We start from the raw sequence: 15611 nt of genomic DNA on the forward strand, positions 1-15611 counted from the left end.
AGATAATTCGAATTGGCATCAATAGTAGGAGCACCTGGGTATCAGTTCAGTGGGTGCCAATGGCTGCTGGAGATCGTCTGTATAGAAAGATTTTAGCTGCTACAAGATTCTTTTCGAAAGGATGGGGCCCTGCCAGTGCCTATGAGAGGTATGTGGTGACTGAAGTACAACATCCTACCAGACACACCCCCATTTTATATATACACACATTCCTACTCATGCATCCTTACAGCCTGTTGGAGCTATTTCCATATTTGAATAACCGCTCTTCGATCACGTCTCTCCTGGCAGAGCACACACACCCGATCACCACTACACAGGTGACTCGTTGGCATCATTATACACACTAACTATAATTATTATACTGAAACTCACATGTGATTTTCCCAATGCAGCCAAAAGAGCGAACCTGGGGTAGTCGAATTGCTGGCTGCTTCTTGTCCCCTCTAGCCACCCTATGTCCTGGAATGCTGCCTGAAATAGCCACTAAAGCAAGGTGACTGAGTACTGACACGTATTATAAATGGATGTAACTACATTTCAGTAACAATTGATGAATACTGTGTGTGTACTGTGTGTGTGTGTACTGTGTGTGTACTGTGTGTGTACTGTGTGTGTACTGTGTGTATGGTGTTTACAGGTTTGAATTATTGCTACCAAAGGCATGGCCTACACCAGACAGGCCTATCTACATACATCTTGCCGGGACAGGAGATCATGTGAGCTAGCTCAAACATTATTATGTAATAACATGTGATTTTTTATGTTAATTAATAGGGATTTTGGCGCCGGCGTCACATGACTGTACTCCCCTTGTTAAAGAAAGAGGGCATTGGGGCACTTTTGCTGGAGAATCCATTTTACGGGGGTCGTAAACCTGTGGATCAAAGAAGGTCTCAGCTCAACCATGTGTCTGATCTGTTTGTCATGGGCCTGGCTCTCATCTTCGAATGCATCGCTCTGATTGGTTGGTTGGAAAGGGCGGGGCTCGGACCTGTGGGGCTGACTGGAATATCAATGGGTGGACATGTAAGTCTAATATCTCATGGAGTAAAAACTGGACCTATATTTTTTTTGTTTGTTCCAGAATGCGTCTCTGACAGCCTCTGTGTGTCCTAATCCGGTTCCAGTAGTTCCATGTCTCTCTTGGTCCACTGCGGCTAGTGTATTCACAGAGGTAACATGATCTTAGACATCCATTCATGATTGTATATATATTCAGTATCACATATCATATTGTGTGTGCACAGTGTATACACAGCAGTAACTCTATACAGGGTATCCTTTCAGAGAGTGTATGTTGGGGTGTTCTAGAGGAGCAGCTGCTTCACTCAAAACAGGGTGGAAATGAGAGACTGCATAATATTTTCAAGATTGCTGCAGAGAGACAGATTAATGGAAAGTACGGAGATCCTATCCAGTCATGTGATCAGGACTCGGGGAGTCTGTTTCCCTCCCACCCCACAATTCTTCCAGTTCGACCCAGTATCTACAAGTCAGAGGCACACAAAGAAACAGTATCTCTAATGCTGGCAGTACTCAACTCGGCCACTCATTTCAGCAACTTTGCCCAACCTGTGGACCCTGAACTGGCCTTATTTGTTGCTGCTAAGGATGACCTATACATCCCACGACACAATGTCTCTGATGTCAGAACACTATGGCCTGGTTTGTCTAGATCATAGTTATACCTATAACATTATTGTTATTCTCATATGCAGGTTGCCGAGTTGATTATGTAACAGGTGGACATGTAAGCTCTGTAATTTGCCATCAAGCCAAGTTCAGGTGAGACAAGAATATATACACGTGTGTGTGAATCCACCTGTATGTATATATACACTTTGATTAATCATGTATCTACAGAAATAGCCTAGCAGAAACCATGGCAAGAGTTGTGAACAGAGGGACTTTGTGCTAACATTTTGTTTGTTATGTATACAATGTACGTAAAATATTTAACGTCAATCTGTTTTCTGTAATAATTTATATATAATATGTTACCACAAACAAATAAAGGAAAGACTAAAGACTAGAACAAAGAGTAAATCATAGTGCAGTACATAAAGTTGATGGTCAGTACACACACACACTGACCAGCACAAAGCGCTAAGTAGAATGAAAGAAGTCAAAAGACATTGTCTATATCAAATTTGCCAGTCAGTGAAAAGTTAGGAAATTTGTAAATTGTCTGGGGCAAGTCTTTTCTCGTGTCTGTCCCACATCATGGAGAATAGAGTCTCTAAATCTCTCGTATATTGTTGAGTGTCAAACAGGGGGGCCTTCATTCGAGCATCTTGCACACGGGCCTTTAGCAGTGCCAGCCTGAAGGGGACAGTATACATAATATGCATACCTATCACACATTAATACTGCTCAGTGGCGTAGGAAGCAATTTCTCAATGGGAGGGGGGGGGGGGGGCTCTAGTGTTTTTAATGGAAAAAAGTACGGCTGTCTATACAAATAGAGCAGCTTGATAAGTCATCTCTACTTAATAGCCTAGAAAGATGGGGGGGCTCCAGCCCCTAGAGCCCCCCCCCCTTCCTACGCCACTGCTGCTTATGAATATTGTACATGTACCTAACAGTGGCCTTCATAACTGTGTACCTAACAGTGGCCTCCATAACTGTGTACCTAACAGTGGCCTCCATAACTGTGTACCTAACAGTGGCCTCCATAACTGTGTACCTAACAGTGGCCTCCATAACTGTGTACCTAACAGTGGCCTCCATAACTGTGTACCTAACAGTGGCCTCCATAACTGTGTACCTAACAGTGGCCTCCATAACTGTGTACCTAACAGTGGCCTCCATAACTGTGTACCTAACAGTGGCCTCCATAACTGTGTACCTTGGTTAGCTGAACAGTAATTAGGCAACAGAAGGCTAATCCCAATACCCAAACAAGCTGTGCTATATAGAGCTTCCAAAACCTACAATTCTTTATGTTGCTTACATATGCAAACCATAATCGAATGAACTATAATTATCCATACACCAAGTATGTACCGTATAGAGGGTAATTTTTGTGGGGCAAAATATTCGTGGTTTTCGTGGTTGAAGGTCTGACCACGAATATTTTACCCACAAATGAAGCGACCTTGCCTACAGTGCAAGCAGCAACCACAAAAATATTATCCACGAAATGACTAAATACTGCTCAACCACGAATATTTTGTCCCCCGAAAATTACCCGCTATACGGTATACAGGTACAGCAGGCCACTCACTCTGAGGAATTGACTCCTAGTTGTACAGCCTTCTCCTCATACTCTTGTCTGTTCCCCGCTACCAGCTCAGGGAACCCAAGAGCGTGCAGCTGACTCCCGGCCACGCGAGATGCCAGTGACTCCAGGGGGAGGGTCAGTACAGGTGTTCCCGCCCACAGCACATCCATACCCGTCGTGTGCCCGTTGCAAAGGGGCGTGTCCAAACACAGGTCGGCTAGCCTTCCTCTTCGTACATGCTCTTCTTTTGAGGCTACATGAGAGAATACGATTCGTCCTTGTTGGAGGCCCAGTTTACTAGCCATGGCCGTCACATTGTTCTCCCCAGACGCCGGAAATCGAAGGAGCCACAGAACACTGTTTGGGACTCGTTTGAGAATGTTCACCCAGGATTTTAAAGTCAAAGGATCGATCTTGTAGAGTTGGTTGAAGTTACAATAGATGATAGCGTTCTCAGGAAGTCCGTAATGTGCCCTTGTTGTGAGTGGAAGATCAGTGGGATCGGTGTACAACTCTTGTTGGACTGCTTGCTGAGCAGCTGGGAGTTGACCACCACTGTACACACTGGTGGACTGAGAGGCCATACTCTGTTGAAGAAGGAGTGCTTGCTGCTGCAAGAAGTGAGGGTTTTGATGTTGAAGATTGAGCATGTTGGCATGATGGGAACCTTGTTGCGGTTGAGATTGTTGGGAGACCAAGTTGACTGAGCTTATCACAGGGTGGGTCGGCTTCTGCAACACGTTGTTGATTCGTATGACACCAGACTGTGAATCGATGGACTTGATGGCCTCAGGGTTGGTTGTGCCTTGGCCCTTCAGGAGGAGATGGGGGAACATGTAGCGATGGTCACCAACAAAGAAAGTGTGTGGCATGTAGGCGAGCTTCTCGCTGTATTGTTCTGCCAGGTTGATCGGGGAGGTGAACTTGTCGGTGATGATGTAATCCATGTAATCAGCCCCACTGGACCCAGGGTACCCTAGCCACATCACCTGAGGGGGGTGCATACAGCAGGATGGTGAAATTGTACAAGAACTGTAAAGCAAAGTAGTACATGCAAAACAGTTGCTGTAATTACATCTGCAGGTGTACATGGATCTGATAGATATATCCACTTTACCTGAACTGGGGCAGGTTGGAGTGCAAATATCTCATTTCTTGCTCCCTTGGTGTAGCCATTCAGATTGATAAGTATATGGATACCATCTTTGTTGATCATGTCAGCTGCCTTGCCATTATCCAGTACCTGTAGGACAGGGATACAAGCTATTCATACATGTACATGTAGGCCAGGAAATTGAATGCTTTTAGAATACTAGGGGCATTTCTCTTAATGAGTTAAACCGGTTGATACTAAGCACATGTTATTTTGTTTTTATAGCACACCTCAGAGAGATCGATGAAGTGCTCGGCCTCTTCAGAGATCTTCTTTCTGAAGGAGCTCTTATCATCTGGAGTAAGGGAGTAGCAGAAAACCTCCACTTTGGTTTGATCGTGGAATCCTGGTATGGACTGCATGAGATGAGAGGTGGGGTGGTTGCAGAAGTCAGAGGAGACATAGCCAATTCTCAGTCGACCACCACTGTTAAACAGTCCCTTTGGGTAAGCAAACGGAGTACGTTTGAGTGAGATAACCTGGGGAGGGGAGGGGAATATAAATTTTGAGTCAGGGGAAAGAGACACTTCTTACTTTCTCTTGACAGAGGGCAGCATGTTTTCCTGCTATGCCCCTCCTCTGAGCGTGGGTGAGGGGGTAGAGCATGCTGTGGTGAGGGTGGACAGAGGGTAGCCGGTTCTTGGCCAGTTGGTCATCCACCAGTTGAACAATTTTGGCCATTCTTGTCTCATAGTCACTCCAATCACAGACAATCTATATACACGCACACACAGGTCTTATTAGTACACAGTGGACTGACTACCTACACGTACAGAGTGTTTACACACAGAAACAGTACTAACACCATCATTATACATTATTTATATTGACCTGTAAGCAGTGAGCAAGATTGCAAAAAGCATCAGGAAACTCAGGTTTCAATTTCAGAGCCATCTTATACGAAGCTATGGCATCTGGTATATTCCCAGAGTCTTTGTGAATAGATGCCAAGTTGCTGTGTGCATCAGCAAAGGCTGGGTTGATTTGAATGGCCCTGGTGTAGCACTGCAAAGCTCCCTGCACATCTTGCATCTCTTTGAGTGTGTTGCCCATGTTGGAGTAGGCATCAGCAAAATTGGGGTGGATTCTGCAGAGGTATGCAAGTAACAGTTGCTAGGCTCTGCCTAATGAACCACAATAAACTAAGTGCTAATCAAGAACAATTCCACCACTCACACACCTAATGGCTTCTTTGTAGTGCATAAGAGCCTCCTTGAGCTTCCCCTGCATCTGCAGTATGCTGGCCAGGTTCGAATGAGCAGCTGCGAACTCAGGATTGATCTAACAGAGGGGAGGGGTGAAGTGAAGTGAAGTAAAATGATATCATCACGAGGTAATTATGGTGACATACCTCAAGGGCCTTTCTGTATAGAGTGATGGCCTCATCGATACGACTCTGCTCTCTCTTGATGTTTGCCAGGTTGTTAAGAGAGTCAGCGTGGTTGGGGTTCATTCGTAGGGCGGTGTTGTAACATTCCTCAGCTTCTGGTACCTGATTTAGGGTATCAAGATGATCAAAGCAATAATTACAGCACAATAGCAGACACACCTTTCCCTGTTCTTTGAGAGCATTTGCCAAGTTGCAGTAAGCATCAGGGAAGTGTGGTTGAAGCTCAATGGCCCTTTTGTAAGTGTCTATAGCCAGCTCTATAAGCCTGAAAAAAGAACAACAGATGAGTAACAGCTATTGCCTAAGAGCTAGCTAGGCATAGAGGTACTCACCCTTGCTCATAGTACACACAGGCCAGGTTGCCATGGACAATGGCATGGTTAGGACTCAGACTGAGGGCTCTTAGGTAAGCTGCCACAGCACGGTCGAATATTCGAGCCTCCTTGAGAACATTCCCAAAGTTTATGTAAGCATCCAGAAAAGAAGGGTCAAGTTGAACCGCCTGGGATAAACATAGAGTATGGTGGTTATATAGACACGACAAACAGAGCTTGTGCGTGACAAACCTTCTCAAAGTGGTGAATGGCCAGCCATATTTCAGACTGAGCGTTGTACACGCAGCCCAAGTTACTCCAGGCCACGGCAAAGTTTGGTTGAGTTTCAATGGCCTTCATATAGCATGCCTGCAGTGGTATCAAGTAATAAAATGAGGTTTAGATACACTTCCTTAGATAACAGGATATGGACTAGGAAGTGGGAAATTGATTAATCACCTTAGCATCTTCCAATCTCCCTAGAGCCTTGAATAGGTTGCCCAAATCACTTCTCACTCCATACAGGTCCTGTGGTGTGTGTGTGTGTGTGTGTGTTGATTACGTGTGTGTATGTGTGGGTGTGGGTGTGAGGGGTATACGGTGTGTGGGTGTGTAGTGTGTGTGCATGGCGTCTGAGTGTTTGTTTGTTAATTCCAAGTGTGGGAGGTATGGACTCACAGGGTTGTATCTGAGTGCAGTCATGTAAGCTTCAACGGCTTGATGAAGCTCTCCAGCCGCTACCAAAGCAGCAGCCAGATTGATGTAGCCATCCACAAACTCTGGCTTGAGACTGATGGCATGGCGATAGTTGTCCAGGGCCTGTGGTAGCTGACCCCTCTCTTTGTACACGTTGCCTAGATTGGAGTAGGCCTCAGCCAGCATAGGATTCTTCTTAATAGCCAGGGCACTAAACTGAGCAGATCTGATCGTGTTACGTGTGTGTGCATAGTATTTGGTATCAATGGTGTGTGCATTTATGTGGTTGCATACCAAAAGCAAAGTGCAATCATCAGTTATGTAGCAGTGATTCAAAACACCACCATTCAAGCTTCTGTATTATAGTCGGTCATCTCATACCACACACACACACTAGCACACTATCACTTACTTGTCTAGTCGGCGACACTGGAAGTGAATGGACGAGAGGAGCAAGAGACAGCCAGTGTTCTCTGGTTCCCTACGCCATAGCTCCATGCAGAGCTGCTCTGAGCGATCATAGTTCCCCCTCTGGTACTCAGCATGGGAGAGCTCAGCTAGTCCAGCTGCAGTGATTGTGGACAATAATTATAAAGAGCAATTAGCCACTATTGTGTAATACAGAACTGTCAGACTGTATAATCCAAGTGAAAAGATTGAAGCTAGACTAAGACTTCTGTATGCTTACCTGAGTCAATGGTATCTATATTCTGGTAGTTGCTTGCAGCACTGGTCACAGCTACCCCAGTCTGGTAAACAACTTGTCGCATCATTTTAGAGAACGAGTGGATCACGCCCCCTCGGCCTCCGAGATGAATAGACTTGACCAATTAATCTCACAAGTACGTTTTCGTTTAGAGGACAACACTTTTCCTTCCTTAATACGATCCCAATAGCTTCGTTCTGTATTACTACTGCATGCTCTTAGTCTTGTTACTCTTGGTCCAGGCTAGTGAGTGAGCGCAGCAGCTTCATGCCTTTCCTTTATTGTGGTTTGGTCATGTAAATCTGATTGGTTGTAACATCACATGAACAGCATCTTTGTCATGTGCTCACAAAACTAAGCAACATGTGGGAAATTCAAAGACGATACAATCTATGATACAATACACACCAAGATGGTCGATTCATCTGAGATAGACACCACTCTCTTCACCACTGATCAGTCCACTACATTCTCCCACACCTTAGACTCCAGTCAGAGCCAGGCAACCAGCAAAAATCTCGATGTAACCAGGTAGTATAGTATACCAAAAAACATGAATTTGATGTTTGTTGTCAATGTTTCCTATAGAGATGAGCTGGAGCGAAGGCAACTGTCGCACACAATACAGCTGCTCAAACTGGAGCTGTCTCAGAAGCAGTTACTCCTGGAGACAGAACGCAGTGAGACAGGCGGACAGCTGGAGGAATTGAAGGAACAACTGGCTGACGCCCAACATGAGAAGAAGTTAGCCTCTCTAAGACTCCAGTCATTGACACATGCCTATGAACAGGAAGTCAAGATTCTCAGGGAGAGAAACAGACATTTGAAAACAGAATTGGAAGCACAGGTAAAACTATAATTACACATGCATGCTCAATAAAAGGTCTAGCACTTTAGCTCAGCAATGCTTGTTTTATGTACAAGCACTTGTACTAATGTTCAGCTAGGCTTGTTTTTGTACAAACACTTGTAGTAATTACTAGCTCAGCTAGGCTTGTTTTATGTAAAAGCTCTGCTAGCTCAGCTAAGCTTGTTACATGTACAAGCATTTGTACTGATCTTAAGTTGTGAATGCTTTATGTGTATAGCCTCCAGTCATTGAGCCGCTTGTTGATGAGGGCCTTGTTTCTGATAGTTTGAGAGTGGAGGTGGAGCAAGCCCTCACTACACCACATCTGTCAGAGGAGGAGCATCGGACGTTGGCCTCCACAACGACCTTACCCGTACTGGACCTTGTTAGGGTGAGCTCATTCTAGAATATTAAGCACGATTGAATTTGTATAATTATGTAGTTGAGGGTGCATGAGCTGACGGAAGCACTGGAGAGGAAATGTGGGGAACTAGGAAAACAGCTGGCTGATCTAGGACAGGAGTTTCAAATTCAACAGCGAGAGCTACAGCTGTCACAGCAGGTGAGTTTGTGGAAACAGTTGAAATTCTATGATACATGTACCAAAGTCTGCTGTTAAGCTATGTGTGGGTGACGTCATTGTGTAAAATCAATGAATTGTTATACCTCCCTGGGCAGAAAGAGACGGAGTACAGAGAGCAAACGGCTACTTTGAAGGAGAAACATTCCAGACTCAAGCTGGAGCTATCTGAGGTCAAACTCCAAATCCAAGAGGGTGACTATAAGATAGACAACTTTGACAGCATCAAAAGGTGAGTATTGCGATTATAATTATCTCCTGTGGTTTATCCGAGTGCATTTAGAGAGAGGGATGCCTTGAGGAGAGAGATGGACGGGCTGAAACTGAGGGTCCAGGAAATGGATGCAAGGGAGGGGGTCATTAAAGAGGAGCTGAGCAAGCTGAACACAGAAGTGAGCATTATGCACGACTGTACAATGACACACACGTACATGTAGTAATATTATTGTACATGTTAAATAGAGGTGTGTTAGTACACGACATATTTGGTGAACCCATAGGAATGAATTGAAGCTGCAACTGCAAGTAATTGACTTTTAACAGTGGTGCATGAGATGTATCAGTAACTATATACTCTCTAACCCTGGTACACAATGCACACACAGTTGACCCACAGTCAGCAGACAGAGAGTCTTCAGCGACAAGACAAAGAGTACCTTGGCCGGCAAGTGAGTGGCTTGACCCTACGAGCTAGTGAGGCGGAGGAGAGGGCTGGCTCACTGTCAGTGGAGCTGGAGCAAGCCAGGAGGGACAGGCAGAGTGTGTATGAACAACTAATGAAGTCAAGGTGTGTACTGTCTAGTTCTAGTGTGTTTGAAGGATTCCCAAAAGCCTACGTTAATGTATGATCTCAACTGAAGGAAGTATGTATAGAGCTTCTTTTTTGTAAACATAGACACAATTTTTTCAATTTCTATGAATCTTAAAGAGGCTTCCAGAGAAGAAGTACGTGTACACATGTTCTCTCCGTACAGAGATGAGCAACGTTTGGACTATGAGAACCGAATACAGAGGGAGCTGGAGGCACTGCGGGTCAGGACAGCTCTGGAGATTGATCAGATGCGTAGTCAGACAACAGAAATGATGGAGAGAGATCGTCGCTCGCTGACCGAGGCCAGAGACATTGCTCTTAGTGAAAGGGATACGGCCCAGAGCAGGGAGAGGGACACAAGCACAAAGTATCAGGACCTGCTCAAAGAGTAAGTATTATTATACAATTATTGTGCATATGCATGTCCATGTATTATGTAACATAATTACAGTAGAACCTCGATTATCCGGCCCTCCATTATCCGGAACCTTGATTATTTGGCTTGGAATTTTCTTTTTAAATAATTCAGAAAATGGGCGTGTCCCTGAAATGCGCATGCGCATTGTAACTGTTACTATGGAGACGGGTCTGCTTATCCGCAGACAACCATGTGGCACTGCTGTTTATGAGTGGATCAAGGCGTGGTTTATCTATTTGATTATCCATTATCCGGCCTGCCTCTGGAACCAAGGTGTCCGGATAATTGAGGCTCTACTGTACATCCGTACGGTTCCTACGTGTACATCCGTACGGTTCCTACGTGTAGTTCTCAAGGCTTCGTGTACTTATCATACAGTATATTATTATGCTTTGACTGGTGTTAGGGATCTAGTGTGTTTTCCATGATGTAATATCAGTAATATCAGGCCTCTCTTCCACATACAGACACCATGGGTTGCAGGCTGCCAGTGAGGGGAGAGCGTCTGAGCTACAGGCCAGGCTACACGTGGCCCAGTTTGAACGAGAGAGGGTGGGCATGGTGACAGAGGACACCACTAAACAGTTGAGCATGATCCAGTTAGAGAAAGAAAAGCTTCATAAGAAGGTAAAGTTGACAGTGAGAAATTGAGCAGAATAATTATTATGTCATTTTGAGTTGCTGTACTGAGACATGTGCATTACAGGTGGATCTGCTGAGTCAGGAGTTGTGGCGTTGCCAGTCTGAGGGAGAGACTGAGAGGAGTGGTCTGAAGACGCGGGTGGAGGAGCAGAGAGTGAGACTAGAGGCCTACGAACGTGTGGAGAGAGACATGGATGATCTGGTCATGCAAGCTGCACAATGTAAGAGCTAAGAGTAACAAGTTTTCTTTGATGTTCTGCTACATGCATGCAGCTAATTTTGAGGGCTTAAAACTGTAGTGTTTAAGTTATAGTAGCTTGTTGTGTTAATTAGATCACAAATCAGTTACAAGCCAAATTACCAAAAATTGGACCAGTTAAGTTTTCTGAATTCACTGCTTGATTCCTTAGATCCTTTGATCCATTGATACACACATGTATACATAACATAGTTTCCTTACAGCTGAAAGTGAAACTGATGCAGAGAGGGTCCTCTTTTCCTATGGATTTGGTGCTACCTTACCAACCACTTCTAGGAGAAGGCTTCAACAAAGGTGATTAACGGTTTTCTTTTCAGTAGCCAGCATTCACTATCAGTCTGTTTCTACAGTGTGCAGCTAGCCAGGAGAGTCCTCCATTTAGAGAAAGTCAATGTCTCACTGAAAATTGAGCAAGAGAACAAGCAGGAAGCACTCTCTAAACTCCAAGACAAGGTAACATATTGTAACTCCCCTGCTAGCTACATGTACATAACCCCCTCCCCTCTCCCAGGTGAAGAGCCAGGAGTCGCTGTTGGAGCAGAGTAAGCAGCCCTACTTGTACCTCATTGAGACGATACGGGACAAGGATAGCCAGGTGAACAATCTCAAGGATGAGCTAGCTACAATGAGGAGAGAGGTTGATGATCTTAAGACAGAGAGACAGAGGCTGGTTTCCGTTAAGAACCAGATGGCACTAGACTTGGAGAAGCTACTCAATCACAACGAGGTGAGATAACATTTTTGTGGGTGATCTATTGAAATTCATTTCATTGCAGGAGCTCCAAAAAATGAAACAGTTGATATATCATAATACAAAACCACCACCTATCGTGCAATTAGTAACCAAGGAACAACATCACGATAGGACACATTACAGAGAAGACTATCCAAAACCCACATTGTTTGTGAGTTCACATTCTTTATCTGTGGTCACTATGTTGTTATAGTAACAGTCGCTGTGATATGTGATTGTTGGCAAACACTCCAAGCACATGACCGTCACACAATATAAACACATAATATTGAATTATTATTTTCCCTCCCGCAGACCAAGCCCAAGAAAACTAGACTCAAAAGAGACTCATAACAAACTAACTGCATAACAATTTTGCTTTTATGTGTTTTTTATTCTCTGACCCAAATTTCCCAATATCAGTATTATGACAAAATAAGTTATAGTTATAACACGGGCACGAGGGATGTATGGAATATATTGCACTGAAGCACGAGGGCGCCAGCCCCGAGGGCTGAGTGCAATATATGCCATGCAGCCCGAGTGCACGTGTTATAACTAGTTTATATCCCGAGGGCATAGCAACATAACACTGTCCTAGTAACACAATATAAACAGCACAAAAAAAGACAGAGACAACCTCTAGACACAGCTCCATCTCTTCTCTCTTCTAGACGCCAGTATCTGCAGCGTATAAGATTGGCATGACCGACGAATGGCTTGACACAAAATTGTTGGAGTTTCAACTGAAATCTGCAAAACAGCCCCACCCCACTTCTGGTGCTGCAAAACAGCGCCGCCCCACTTACTGCTGCAAAGAAACAGCCCCACCCCACTACTCAGTGAATACATGGTATTAGCTGCTGGTCTACGCTCGGCCTCATAACCAAGCCAAGAAAGCTCGCTTCTACACTGCTGCAAAACAGCTCATGCCCCCAGCAAAAAGAGCCACTTCTAGTGCTACGGTGAAGCAGAATTGACATGCATCACGATGTCGAGGACTAGGTCGATCTAGGAACACAGAATCTTCCACAAAATGAATCTTGGACAATTTTAAAACCTGCATGGTTGCAAGAAGAAACTCCAGCAGTGCTGAACATTCATTCCTGCATGGCTGGACATACTTTGATACTTGTTATTTCTCATGCATATTAATTTAATTTTAATTTAATTGTCTGTCTAATTGCCAGAGGGGCGTTTTGCGGTCAGTGCAATATGACTTTGCGGTCAGTGCAATATGACTTTCAGCAGTGCAATATGCTTTATATTGCACTTGGCAACAACGTAGCAACGGGATATAATGTTATATTGAACATGTATGAGCATGTACTGTCAACTATAATTATAATTATAAAGCAGACACAAAAGTGAGTGAGGGATGATGATATATAAATAATGCACGTGCAATTCAGTCAGTTCCGAGAGGTAATAAAGTTCTAGACTTATGAAATGCTCCTGCTAGGTCAAGTGGAGGGAGGGAGCCACATTCGCTGATGCTTAGTCTCTTGAGGGACATGGACGTTGGTGTACTAGCTGTGGATGTCACAGAGAGTCGACCAGTGATGCTCATGGGGCTTGTGAGGGGGGACTGGTAGGGCGATGAGATAAGCTCGTATAGATGTGCAGAGCCGCTAGACATTGATTCAGAAGTATCTCCACAGATAATGAGGATATTGACGGCAGGAGTGGGTGTGGAAGGGGAGGGGAAGTCCGTATTGATAAGGGTGGGGTGAATATCAACAATTGGGCTAGAGCTGCAGTGTGTTCCCGCTATTAGTCTGTGCCCGGCTTTCTCCTCCTCCGTAATTCTGAACACCATCAAATGGCCACCTCTTGTTCCAGCAAAGAGTAGCGGGTGAAAGTAGCTGAGAGCGGAGATTTGCGCCGAGGAGTCCAATAGCCAGCCAGCAATCGAGTGTGAGTCCCTATAGTAGAGTACAACCATGAGTGCAAGTTCGTAGTTTATATTGTTTATTCACACAATATTAATAGCCCAATCACATGCTACATGTTGCCACGGGACTAAGCCGGTGAGTCTAAACATAGCCATAAGACACTCACATGACCGTGCACAAAACAAATATTCACACAACTACAAAAACTCCAACGTATAATTACAAATATTCATAGCCTGGTATTGTATAACTGCTCCACTAAGCAGGTTTCACTGTTATTGCTATCTTAGCAACATAAACTAATTTTAACACAAAGCTAACTGTATTTTCCACAAGCAACCCACATAGAGCCCTTATCTTATACACACAGCCACTAGGGTAAAATTAATAATTAATTCACTAAGCAGAAGCAGGTTTCACTAGCTGTTATTAAAACTAAAAAAATAAACTGTATTTTCCCCACAAAGGAACCACCCTTTGAGAGAGCCTCTATAACTACAAGAATACCCACAAACAGCTACTAATGGACTTTAGGGTAAACAGTAAACATACTTACCAGCACACTATGGTCATCTTGGGCGATAACTTTTGCTTGTCCCAAAGAGTCACAGCAGAGGACTTGGAGAGACTTGACCAGACTCCTATCTCAGTCCCGAGCAGTGTGGACACTTCCAATGTCGAGACTAGCTCCTCAGGGGGAGAGTCGCTGTGAGCATTGAAGCGAGCCAGCTCTTTCCAATCAGAGCATCGGAGAATCACCACACTTGCTCCACAGGCACACCAGCACATCTCCACATCATCACACATCACAAACGTCACACAGTTGATCGCCTCACTTCCACCATACCCACCAAGCGGTACGACCTTTCTCGGGCTTCTCAAACTGTTTTTGAGTCCTCCCCTCTGGTTTGTTTGTCCAGATACGATAGTCAAGTTGCCATTTGAGCATCCAATTAGCACATCAACTCTTGATTTTTGCCCTGGAGAGCTGGTTTGTTGCCGTGAGTGTATGCACGTGATGGAATCTGATAAGTTTGTGAGTGAGTGTCCGTGGAATCTGTGCTCAGAGTTCAACTCCAGGACGTGGATTGATCCCGATTCAGTGCCTGCCCATATTTGACACTCTCCAATCACATCCAGTGCTGTCACTGTGCTCAGGCTGAACTGTGTGTGTGGGGTATCAGACGGCGAGGGAAGCGGTACAGGAACGGGGATTCGATTGATATAGCCGTTGCTTGAATCCAGAGTAGCTATCGAAAATCCTGGTCCTCCATAGAGCAGGTATTTATGAGATGGCCAGAGCTCAGAGCTGGTCGAGCGACCACTATCTATTGAGAGTGTAGGGGAGAGGTTGTCATCAATTGTAGTCTCGTCTTGTAGTAGTAACGGATCGTTTATCAAAGGGCTTGAGATCTCTGGGAGATTGACTGAGCCACTAATGGCTAGAGGGACTCCAGTGTGTTTCCAGGCCGTCTTCTCCAGTCGAGACATTATCTGTGGGATTATAAAGCAGGCTGTTTACACTATTCATTAACTGATTGTTGTGGTCAATTACTTTTTTGCAGCTATTATTAGTGGTTAGGTTGCTATCGCACCATACTCTTATCTAGTCCGATCTACTTAGTATCCACTCCACTGTACTAGCTTTCAACTAACTTACCTTTAGTAGTATGCTTTCTTAGGAAGTTACAAGATCTGTAATACATATGAGAATGCCCTCTGTAATGGTCTATGTTCTGCTGTACACTGACAAGCGAGAACACAAGAACGTTCAGAGATGATGAGTTAGCTTGAACTAGGCATCAAGACACTGCAGAGTCCAGTCTAGATAATTACCTAATTTGAAACAATACAGTGGCTGTGCTGCAACATAGGCTGCAAACTAGTGTCCTGCATGGCTGGCTGCCAATTAAATTACAATTAAGCAAGGCAGTAGCC

The 15611-nt window shown here is 44.6% G+C and overlaps 4 protein-coding genes across 4 annotated transcripts; 2 read left to right on the plus strand and 2 right to left on the minus strand.

The window, feature by feature from the left end:
* The first annotated feature begins 11 nt into the window (after positions 1-11).
* Positions 12-2030, plus strand: LOC135350244 (protein ABHD18-like). Its single transcript, XM_064548983.1, has 9 exons — positions 12-148; positions 233-320; positions 396-496; positions 641-719; positions 778-1029; positions 1088-1177; positions 1278-1668; positions 1722-1788; positions 1867-2030. The coding sequence occupies exons 1-9, from the start codon at positions 60-62 to the stop codon at positions 1919-1921; spliced, it is 1212 nt and encodes a 403-aa protein (XP_064405053.1). The 5' UTR covers positions 12-59; the 3' UTR covers positions 1922-2030.
* On the minus strand, positions 1969-7747 carry LOC135350213 (UDP-N-acetylglucosamine--peptide N-acetylglucosaminyltransferase 110 kDa subunit-like). Its single transcript, XM_064548946.1, has 15 exons — positions 7468-7747; positions 7192-7345; positions 6762-7005; positions 6543-6611; positions 6336-6452; positions 6102-6271; positions 5929-6034; positions 5731-5871; positions 5560-5660; positions 5211-5466; positions 4914-5093; positions 4610-4858; positions 4344-4469; positions 3230-4215; positions 1969-2325 (listed from the first exon to the last, which is right to left on the minus strand). Exons 1-15 carry the CDS (start codon positions 7550-7552, stop codon positions 2172-2174), a joined length of 3138 nt encoding a protein of 1045 aa, XP_064405016.1. The 5' UTR covers positions 7553-7747; the 3' UTR covers positions 1969-2171.
* Positions 7748-7757: 10 nt separating this feature from the next.
* LOC135350224 (progesterone-induced-blocking factor 1-like) lies at positions 7758-12952 on the plus strand. Its single transcript, XM_064548959.1, has 15 exons — positions 7758-8016; positions 8074-8332; positions 8574-8726; positions 8778-8897; positions 9014-9147; positions 9199-9307; positions 9521-9702; positions 9890-10114; positions 10612-10771; positions 10851-11007; positions 11249-11339; positions 11396-11498; positions 11557-11772; positions 11822-11950; positions 12094-12952. Exons 1-15 carry the CDS (start codon positions 7898-7900, stop codon positions 12130-12132), a joined length of 2196 nt encoding a protein of 731 aa, XP_064405029.1. The 5' UTR covers positions 7758-7897; the 3' UTR covers positions 12133-12952.
* Positions 12953-13081: 129 nt separating this feature from the next.
* Positions 13082-15594, minus strand: LOC135350237 (uncharacterized). Its single transcript, XM_064548977.1, has 3 exons — positions 15334-15594; positions 14230-15167; positions 13082-13703 (listed from the first exon to the last, which is right to left on the minus strand). The coding sequence occupies exons 2-3, from the start codon at positions 15162-15164 to the stop codon at positions 13187-13189; spliced, it is 1452 nt and encodes a 483-aa protein (XP_064405047.1). The 5' UTR covers positions 15165-15167; positions 15334-15594; the 3' UTR covers positions 13082-13186.
* Positions 15595-15611: the final 17 nt, after the last annotated feature.

Source organism: Halichondria panicea, chromosome 16 (assembly GCF_963675165.1).
Source record: "Halichondria panicea chromosome 16, odHalPani1.1, whole genome shotgun sequence".
Lineage (NCBI taxonomy): Eukaryota > Metazoa > Porifera > Demospongiae > Suberitida > Halichondriidae > Halichondria > Halichondria panicea.

What these genes read in the sequence shown, in the direction of transcription:
- LOC135350244 (XM_064548983.1), top strand. Translation starts at nt 60, where the DNA reads ATGGCTGCTGGAGATCGTCTGTATAGAAAGATTTTAGCTGCTACAAGA. An exon ending in ACCCGATCACCACTACACAG is followed by an intron (nt 321 to 395) that starts GTGACTCGTTGG and finishes TTCCCAATGCAG; the next exon opens with CCAAAAGAGCGAACCTGGGG. An exon ending in TTGCCGGGACAGGAGATCAT is followed by an intron (nt 720 to 777) that starts GTGAGCTAGCTC and finishes GTTAATTAATAG; the next exon opens with GGATTTTGGCGCCGGCGTCA.
- LOC135350213 (XM_064548946.1), bottom strand. Translation starts at nt 7,552, where the DNA reads ATGATGCGACAAGTTGTTTACCAGACTGGGGTAGCTGTGACCAGTGCT. An exon ending in CTGCACTCAGATACAACCCT is followed by an intron (nt 6,612 to 6,761) that starts GTGAGTCCATAC and finishes CACACACCACAG; the next exon opens with GACCTGTATGGAGTGAGAAG. An exon ending in TATACAGAAAGGCCCTTGAG is followed by an intron (nt 5,661 to 5,730) that starts GTATGTCACCAT and finishes CCCCTCTGTTAG; the next exon opens with ATCAATCCTGAGTTCGCAGC.
- LOC135350237 (XM_064548977.1), bottom strand. Translation starts at nt 15,164, where the DNA reads ATGTCTCGACTGGAGAAGACGGCCTGGAAACACACTGGAGTCCCTCTA. An exon ending in AAGATGACCATAGTGTGCTG is followed by an intron (nt 13,704 to 14,229) that starts GTAAGTATGTTT and finishes ACTCTACTATAG; the next exon opens with GGACTCACACTCGATTGCTG.
- LOC135350224 (XM_064548959.1), top strand. Translation starts at nt 7,898, where the DNA reads ATGGTCGATTCATCTGAGATAGACACCACTCTCTTCACCACTGATCAG. An exon ending in CCGTACTGGACCTTGTTAGG is followed by an intron (nt 8,727 to 8,777) that starts GTGAGCTCATTC and finishes ATAATTATGTAG; the next exon opens with TTGAGGGTGCATGAGCTGAC. An exon ending in GGTCATGCAAGCTGCACAAT is followed by an intron (nt 11,008 to 11,248) that starts GTAAGAGCTAAG and finishes GTTTCCTTACAG; the next exon opens with CTGAAAGTGAAACTGATGCA.